General features: G+C 55.6%; 1 protein-coding gene across 2 annotated transcripts in view; it reads right to left on the bottom strand.

Moving 5' to 3' along the window:
* Positions 1-651: 651 nt before the first annotated feature.
* GPR107 (G protein-coupled receptor 107) overlaps positions 652-9,565 on the bottom strand; it is a 64,261-nt gene continuing 55,347 nt past the window's right edge. For both annotated transcript variants that reach the window (XM_025051101.1, XM_015594223.2), the window contains one exon: positions 652-5,305. In XM_025051101.1, the coding sequence (XP_024906869.1) occupies positions 5,209-5,305 (97 nt within the window). In that variant the 3' untranslated portion in view covers positions 652-5,208. The remainder of the gene's footprint in view (positions 5,306-9,565) is intronic.

Raw genomic sequence — 9,565 nt, 5'->3', positions numbered from 1 at the left:
GGCAGTTCTGGTGCAGCAGGGCCCCAGGGAGCTGATGGGTGACGAAAACGTCCTGTCCCTGTCACCGCAGAGGCAGCAGACCAAAGATGTATTTGTCAAAAGTCACCAAACTGCACACTTTGAAAGGGTGAATTTTACTGTAGGTAAGTTATACCTCAACTTGAAACATTCCTAATGAAACACGAGGTTTGAGATTGGATGACTTCTAAAAACGCTTTGAGCCTGATACCTCGGACTTCTGGCGGGGGTATCCTTCAGGGCTGACAGCTGACGTCACAAGAGGGTGAAGGTCGGCCTGTGCCAGGGTGGGCTCTGCCCTAAGTCTCCACTGTCCTCTCCCCGCAAATGGCAGCAGCGCCCCGGTCCTGATTCCGAAGGCACCCCTGCCCCCAGTGGAGGCCGCCCATCGATACACTACGATGTTCAGTCTGCTCCAAAACACAGCCTCCGGGGTGGGAGTCACGTTCGAGTTTCAATAGCAGCTGCCGCAGACCTGCTAAGATCCAGGGAACTTCTCTAGTGGGTGTCACTATTGTCAGTGGGAGGCAGTTAACTAATTTAATGAACAAAAATCACAAAGAAAAAAATTATGAGAGGGAGGTGGAGGAAAGACGGCAGCCAGGAGCCAGTAACTCCCTAGGATTACAAACATTTCCATCATAGAATCTTTATTTTACATGTCTGCATCACAGCAAGAGAACCCAACCGTACAGCACCCTGATCGGAACCCCCAATCGTTGCATGTTTACATAAATACTCTTCAGTGATCATTATTGTTAAAAAAAAAAAAAAATACTGAAAACTCCCTCTGCATTCCAATCTAACCTGGAAAGCAAATGGTATTTACAGACGTTTTCTCCCCCAAGTGAAACTTACTTCCAGATTAGATGTGTCTGACTTCTTTTGAGGTCACATGACTAAGCAAATCCAATTTATGATCTGCAAACACTGCAAGGTGTCGAGAACCCCCACGTGCAGACGGGACTTTTGGATCCTTAAGGATCTTATTTAAGATCCCTAACACGCATCTCAAACGTGAAGCAGGCCGAGCCCCTGACCCGGCTGCCCACTACGAAACCTCACACCCCGCCTCACAAGAAGCTGACTGGCCAGGGCGTGAGCTAGCGTTTCTATTTCGCTCTGACATCTGCTGACTGTCCAGACCTCCTCCTCCCAAATGGCCTGGCTGCAGAATTCCTGCCACCGGAATCCCAACAGGCCCCTGGTGCGTCACGACCAAATCCTTGCTCTGGCACCGCCTTGTCCCTGTCTCTCTGTACTTTCTTCACACAGCATCTCAGGGGACACGCGTGTCCCACGCGCTGACAGTGAGCCGTCGAAAAACATCTACTTTTCAAGCACAAACCGTGAGAGAGGGTGCAAATGCATAGCCAGGCTATGAAAGAAGCCCCCGGGGAATCTGGGAGTGTTCAGCTCGCCACCAAGAACTACATTCCAGGTGGCGACAAGAATTAGCATCAATTCAGGGGGATCTCTTTCAAAGCCTTCCTGCCAAAAGCAGTCCAGAGAAAGCAGAGTAAAGAGCGGGTCTCAGAACCTGGTGTGTTCCAGACGAATGCATTCTAACGTACTAAGAGGTACCTAGTTGAAATCTACCTTCTTCAGCGGGGAAGCCATTAACTCAGTGAGCCCTGGAGGGACAGGAAGCGGCAGGCCACAGGCAGCCTGGACTCTGCATGCTGTGAACCTGTTAAATGGCCGAGGGGGCGTCAGAGAAAAGCAAAGGGGGAGGCGGGGAGCGCGAAATCGGTAGGGGTGATACACAGGCTGCCTCTGAAACTCAGCAGCTTAGCAGCAGGAAGCACAGACGGTTCTGCTGTCCCACTGGGTGCGTGGAGCAGGGCCGACAACGTCATCAGACCGGACGTTCTAAGCTCTTCCTCGAAGAAGAAGCTTCAGGGTGGGGGAGATGACCGGAACGCCACTTGCAATTAAAACAGGCATCTTTTATGCTCTTCCTTGGTCCATAGAGACTGCTTCCTTGTGGTAGAAGCTTAAGTACTAAAACAAGACATAGATCTGAGTGCGGGAAAGAACATCAAATGCGGTCCGAAGCGATGACACACGGCATTAGTATGTGCTCTATGAGAAAGTTCGCCTTAGCTTAGAAAATGCACCCTTCACATGGCTGCTGGGAGAAAACACTGCAATGCACCAAAGCCTTCAGCCTGTGGACCGGAGGGTGGGGGGAGGGCAGGTCGTGGAACAGGAGAGCAGAGATCCTGACAAGATCATAACGCGAGGCAGAAATCCCGCCTTGACAGTCGCGTGAAGGGGATGAGACTGAGAGGCTGGACACGGCTGAGCAGAAGAGACACAGGGAAATTTTACTCTAAAGTGGTTTCCTGAAAGAAAACCGAACTGACTCAGGCTACGGTCTGGGAAACCACCTTCTACGTTCGAGCTTCTCCTTCCGGCAGAGCGGGCCACCGATTCGCCAGAGTCGCGTGCAGCAGTATGAGATGAATCGCTGCTAAACTTTAGAGCATCGAGGGACCGAGAACTAGGCTGATGGCGTCTCTGGCCACTGCGAAGAGCCAGGATTAAGAGAGCGAGGATTGTTCTTGTGGTCCAAGACGTGATTTTCTACAAAACACACACACTTTGTGAGAGGAAAACAGACCCTCGCTTCCTACAGTTTCACAGCCAGCAGCACTTCCGGCCCCGGCCGAGTTCCCGGAGGAAGGGCGGGCATTCTACGTGGGCAGCAGTGGGGCTCAGGAGCACAAAGCGAAGATGGAAATGCCACCGAGGCCTCTGTGACGTGCGCCCGATCCTTCCTGCAGGATCCCTGAGATGCTGAAAGGGCTCACTTGTCCCGCCACACTCTGGGCCCGGGCACCATGAACCCAAGCTGCAGGAAGGGGGCTGCGAGCTGGTGACACTGCGGAGCTTTGGGCCCTGCTCAGTCACCTTCACTCAAGGGTAGAGCTGCACGTTGGTCACAGCTACGAGGTGACAGAGGGAAGAAATGTTTACAGAACAGGATAGAGGGCGTACGCGACTCCGTACAAACTTGAACTACCACCAGTGCTCTGGCTGACACCCTGGGCGCCAGCAGAGGCCGGGGCGCTGCCAGAGGAGGCAGGAGCCAGCGCCCGGCTCGGCAGGCAGTCAGGTCGGCATGCGATGCTCGCCTCCTCATCCCTGTCCTCCCCCACGCCTTTACTCACTCAAGTCCCTGCTTCCGGCACAGGAAGCGGGGGCCCCTCTGTGCAGACCCCTTCTGGGAGGGAGGTCTTGTCACACTTTGGTTATGGCCCAGTCAAGAGCATCCCCTTGCAGGCCAGGAGCAAACACATCCTGACGGAAGCGCCCTCAGGGCTTCTGGCCACAGCACGAGACAGGTTTCTGAAGCACTGGGACTGTTTAAACACCGGAAAACACGCCTTAAGAACATTCCCTGTGCCTTTCTGCCCGTCACAAAGCTCTACGTCCAAAAGAAAAGAAAAAGGTCCCTTCACTCAGTACTGAGAGTATACTTCCCTGAACCCTCACCTGAAATACCTGCAGAGAAAAGGCAGCAGTGACGGCCAGGTGCATGTTCCCGCCGGCCACTGAGCTGGGGCCAGGCCCCGGGCAGGTCGGGCTGGGTGGAGCACAGAGCGCTGACACGCGTGCGCAAAGGAACGCCTGCTTCCTCCAGGGTCACTCACGGAGCAAAAATGGCTCGGGAGGGGGATGACAATTGTTTCCGAGTAAAGACTTCAGATCCCCAAATCTGGGATACTGAGCACCGGCCCGAATCCTGTGCTTTCTGATCGACCCTTCCAAGCCGAAGGTAAGAAAACCACCAGTAGAGACTGCCACCGTCCCACGACCAGGAGGCTCCCGGCCACCCCAGCACTGGCGGCGACCGAAGCCACCGGCACCGCAGGCAGCAGGAAGCCTTCCCGACACGGCTGCGCTCCAGGATGCTGTCTCAGGCCCACGTGACCACACTCGGAGCGGGAATCACCTCGAAGGCCCCATGCCCGCGCTCACACGGACCCCTTGAGCTCAGCTCCACGTTTCAGACGACCTAGCTGCGACACTTCACTGCAGACAGCGCCCGCGTTCACCCCCAAGCTCGCACGTTCGGGAGGAATCCACTGCTAGACTCCACCGCCCTCAGCCCTGAGAGTGAAACGCAGTAGAATCACACTTGCTTTCCTCATACCCACTCCTGGAACACAGGGACGAAGTCTGTTTCATCTGTTTGTTTAGAAATCCTGTCTGGCTCACGGGAACAGCTGTTAACAATGACGACTTGCCTGCACTAAGTATTTATTTCACACTACCTTTTCTGACCCCGGCCGCTTCTTAAGGAAAATTCCTTCCCATTTTCCCCTATAATCTGATCATATCAAGTATGCGGGAGACACGGGGAGAGAGAGAAATGAGAGAATGTGCTGTTCTGAGGAGTCAGAGAAACGCTACAGGAGAATACTTTCTGAGCTTAAAAATACACTTCTGTCCATCCACGAGGCAACACAGACACCCTTCGATCAAAAGAACCACCCGCACCAGCCAGGCTGTGCCGAGTCCGGGGCCGAGACTGTGACAGTGACGTGACAAAGCCCTCCGGTGACAAAGCCCTTTTAGAGAGAAGACCTCCGGGCTCCCAGAGCTGTTGGTTCCCGGTCACTTTCAGGAACTCGGATGAAGGCCTGGGGCCAGGAATCCTGGGGAGGCGGCACATGCTGAACTAGGTTTTGACGTTGCTTTCTAAAATAACCTAATTTCATTAGTTTTTGTGCCCAAAAGATGCAGTGACACCCTCCCTGTTCCTTCTCTGGAGGTCCCTATATGGTGACTGGCATCGGACACACACCTCCGCCCTCCTCCCCACTCCACCCGCCGACATTCCTTCTGATGTTGCTACCCACGTGGGGCCACAGTGCAGATGCCGTTAAAAGCTCCCAATTAAAAAAAAGAAATGTCAGTTGAAGCAAAGTCTTCCTTTTATCCTCCTCCTCACTACACTCCCTCCCCACCATTCCCACCTGAGAAAGAATGCCAGCTGCCCATGACCAGCCGCAGATCCAGTTTCCATAAAAGAGTAAAAAATTAAGCTTCCGTGGCACTTTGCTCCCAGCCACGTGCTCCGTGGTGTCACTGCTGGGAGTGCCAACTGCTCCTGCTCACCCATAGGACTATTAATAAATTAAACGTTGTCTGTGACGGTGCCAGCCTCCAGGCGCTCCATTATGCGGTGCCTTCCCAATCGCCCTGGGGCTCCACCGAGCCGTTGGTCACCTTCTTGACTTTCTTCATGTTCTCCATCACCCCCGATGTCGTCACACTGAACAATGAGAGAAAGAAGGAGGAACATCTCAGTTGTGAAGTGAAAGGCCATCCTTAGCACAACGCAGTCGTCAGCAGTGGTGACGGGTGGTGGCTCTGGACTCGGACAGACCTGAGCGTGAATTCTGACTCGCTTCTGGCTAGCTGGGTCACCTTGGCCAAGTCATCTGACTTCCCAGTGCTTCCGTATAATAGAGAATTACTACTTCCCAGAACGGTCATGAGGGAACACGGGGCTCGCCAAAGAGCCCAATCAAAACCTCCCAGCTGTCATTACAACCAACACTAATCTCCTTCTGTTACGGCCTCCACGAGTTCTTATGTTGTGCATGTACACTCCAGTTACGATTATAAGACCGGTATCTGTACCATAATCGACACTCTGAAGAGAAAGCTAAGCAGCGGTAGACGTTTACAATAACCAGCCACAATAGAGCACTTCTGAGTCACAAGACAGAACCACAGGTGTAGAACCTTCTGGGCCCCGAAATTCTTTGACTACTAGAGATGGAAGACTGGCTGCTCTCTGCAAATCCAGTCCCGGGTCCCCGCGGGCCAGGCCAGGGGCCTGAGGCTCTGCTGACCCCTGACACAAAGGAAGTGCCATGGAGCCCTTTGCTGACTGCATGACCAGAGCTGGCCTTGGACAGCATTGGGCGCTGAGCGCAGCGGCCACTTCCAGAGCGATCTCGGTGTCCTGTGAGTGCTGAGAACACCACCTCCTCCCGCACAGACTGCCAGCCTCATGGACCCTGATGGTCTGCGTCTACAGAGGGACTCGGTGGCCCTGCAGTAGGAGACGCCACGCAGAGAGCCTGGGCTCCCCTGGCAGGTAGGGCACAGAGGGTTTAGGGCCGAGAGCCTGCTCTGCGTGATGCTCTAATGGCAGATATGTGCCATTACTCGCCTGTCCAAACCCACAAATGTACAACGCCAAGAGCGAACCCTAATGTCACTGGGGACTCTGGGTGATGATGACTGTCCATTAGGTCCCTCAACTGTAACGATGGTGCTGCTCTGGAGTGCACGCTGATAACGGGAGGCTGTGCGCGAGGCCGGGGCACATGGGAAACCCAAACCTGCTGTTCAGTGATGCGGCGAACCTGTATCTGCTCTAAAACAGGACACAAACACACCTGGCCTGGCACCGCCCTAAGCCCACGTTTCCCCCGTGGACCGATGGGAATTTCCTGGTCAGCAAAACAGATCTAATCAATCAACTCAACAGACTTTCTCCAAGGACCCTACCTATGCCCAGCAACTACCAAATCCTGTTGCTGAGTTCCAAATAAATGGAAATCCAGTGGCTCTATATGTGACGCATCTAGTTTGTCCAGCTGGACCAAGCGGTAAGCGATTTTACATGGGCTAAGAAAGTTTTGTTCCTTCTATTTCCTTCCTTCATTCCGGCCACCACGAGCTGCTGTGACCGAGCTCAACGCCATCCAGACCTCCCCAGAGTTGGGACTTTCCTCAAACGAGTCCCTCGTGGGGACTGAGGAGTCCCTGCGAATGCTGTGGGGGCAGAGGCAGCCGCAGACAGGGGAAGACGCCCCAGCGCAGAACCACACACACGTCTCCGGCCCAGCCTCCTCAGGAAGAGGACATATTTCTCCCAGGAGAACCCCATGCACGAGGGCTGCTTGCAAAGGGACCTTCTCCAGACTGGGACATGGAAGGTGCGGCTGTGGCACCAGAACCAGCCATAGGCCTTTCCAGCTGCAGCGCAGCAACCCCTCCGCCTCTCCACACATGCTGAGATCGAGCAAGAAATGCAATCTGAACACTTCCAGGACACTCCTGGTCACAGCCTAACTGCTCTGTGGCTACTGCGCCTTGTTAAAGAGGGACAAGGACTTCAACGCACGCTGGCGCTGAGAGCAGAGCACACTCGCCGTGACCCGAGTATGGCTGGGACAGCGGGTCTGGGGAAAACATGTGCCACTTTCTCTCCCCTAAGAAAATATTCCTCTCCAGACGCTGGACCCATGGAGAAAACCACACTCACTTTCAGGCCTGGTGCGAGGGTAGAGAGGACAAGAACGAACTGTGGGCTGGAGCCCAGGGCCTAGGAGGGGACAGGCTTCCAACACACAGAGCCACCTGGAGTGACAGGGCTGCTAGGAGCAGGTCTGCTGGCAGCTGGGAGCGAGAAGGTCACTCTGCTGGGGAACTGGGGAAGCTCTGAGGCCTGGGTCAGAAGGTGAGAGGCAGCGGCAAAGTGGAGAGATGGGGGAGCGCAGGGCGTCTGAGAAGAAGGAATTTAACATGCAAAAAGCACGTAGGAAACAAAACACAGTTCCCCAGCACCGTCGGGGGGCGCTAAGCAGATGCTGGCGAAGGAAGCGGCAGCAGAGTCAGGGTGGCGGGTGGGGCCGTGGAGGCCCCTGTCTGCCCTGTCGCTGGAGGCTGGACTTGCCTCCTGTACCAAGGTCCTCTGCCCTGGCTCCAGCGGGATGCCTGGGAGTTAAAGGCACGGAGGTCCCTGAGCCTGACATTCAGAATCAAGTCTCCAGGGGAAGGGCCAGGGGATCTACTTCAGAAACACTCTACAAGTGATCCTGGTGGCCAAGGAGAACAGACAGGGAGGGAAGATCAAGGTGAGGACGTCCGCCACAGGGAGGCAGGGCACCGGGATGAAAGGCGAAGAGGATGGGAGACGTCAGGTCTCCAGCAAGTGGTCACTCACTCCACGTGGGCCAAAGAAGAGGGAGGTGCTTAGGCCGACACCCGCTTTCTGCCGGTGGTGACTGGGTGGATGGTGGTGCAGTCACAGCCCACAGGGAATACAGGGGACAAGGGAGCTTGGGAGGGTGGTAGGCAGCGGGGCGGAGGGACCCGAAAGTCAGGAGAGGCAAGTGGGCTGGAGGGAGAGAACGGGGAGTGGTCAGTGAGAAGGCCCAGGCGGCCTTGGGTGTGGGTGAGCGGTGAGCACCCTGAATGGAAGTCCCCAAGGCTGGTGGAGGAAGGGACTGCGCCGGTACAAAAGGATGTCACAGGCAGAGCAGGCGATGACGAGGGTGAGTGTGTGACCTGGAGCAGGAGCTGCTCAAGTGAACTGAAGCACACCCGGTGGCAGTGACGCTGGGCGGGCACAGCATCCTGTCTCCCCAGCAGACCTTTACACACACCTGGTGCCCATGTGCTGCAGGTGAGCCTGGATGACCCCTGCTGGGTGGCGCTAGTGAATCTCCTGACGGCTCGGAGGCTGCAGCAGGGAGAGAGCAGGAGACAGGCTAGACTGACACCCTCCAGCCTCCCAGGCAGGGACAGAAGTGGGGCTCCGGCAACTTCACAGCTTCGCACACACCTCCCAGCATGTCCTAGCTTCACTGCAAACATTGAAGGGGGACAACAGCTGGAAAGCCACCATCGGGACCAGCACTGCCCACAGGCAACAGTTAAAGGCTCGTCACAGAGCGGGGGAAGGTACTCGCAAGCTCAGATGAGCAATGAGCAGGGGTGATTTTCAGTCTAAATTTGCACTTGGGGTGCAGGCGCAGCCACCCGGAGCCTCCTCGATTGCAGCAGCCACTCACTTCACAGGCAGGACACTGGGGCCCTGAGAGGCAAGGCCCCCCACGTCTCAGGACGACAAAAAGCGCTCGGCTCATCGAGCACGTGCACGGCACACGGTGCTACTGAGCCTGATCGTTGAAAGTGCACCTATACTTTTTAACTTGTGAAACTTTTTCAGATAAATTCTGTTACCAAAATTGGTAAGCCTCCGTGAGCTTTAGTCCAGAGAGATTTCTGAGAGAGAGAGAAGAGGGAAACACAGAAAGCCAGTGCTGCCGCTGGCGGCGCCCCCTCCCGCGGGCTCGGAGGGAGAGGCCCTGAGGCCTGGTGCGCACGGCAGCTGCCCGGACCCATGCAGGCCTGGCTGGGGGAAGGCTGGAAGCTCGCCACCCCCGGGCGAGACTCGCTCCCCAAAAGCCCTGCCACAACTCAGCTCCAGGTAAAAGAGGTGAGAACAGTAAGAAGAGAAACTACCCAGAACCTCCGTCAATAAGGCCAGTGGTGGCCCAGGGCGGAGGTCACATGTGGCTGTGGTTGACTCCTCGGGGAGAGGGCAGCTCGGCTGTGGGGTGTGGGAGGCATCAGGATGTTACTTTCCACGAAGAGCTGCTCTGTTCGTGGCGAGCAGCAAGCCCAAATCCTTCCTTCAGGAGACACCCCCCAGCGCGGAGAACAGACAGCTCAGGACCTTCTAGAAACCCCAGGTGAGGGCTCTGCTCACTTCTGGCTTGGGTTGCAC

This window comes from Pteropus alecto, unplaced genomic scaffold (genome assembly GCF_000325575.1).
Source record: "Pteropus alecto unplaced genomic scaffold, ASM32557v1 scaffold67, whole genome shotgun sequence".
Classification (NCBI taxonomy): domain Eukaryota; kingdom Metazoa; phylum Chordata; class Mammalia; order Chiroptera; family Pteropodidae; genus Pteropus; species Pteropus alecto.
Note: the sequence above shows the minus strand (reverse complement) of the source record. Positions and strands in the feature narration are given on the sequence as shown.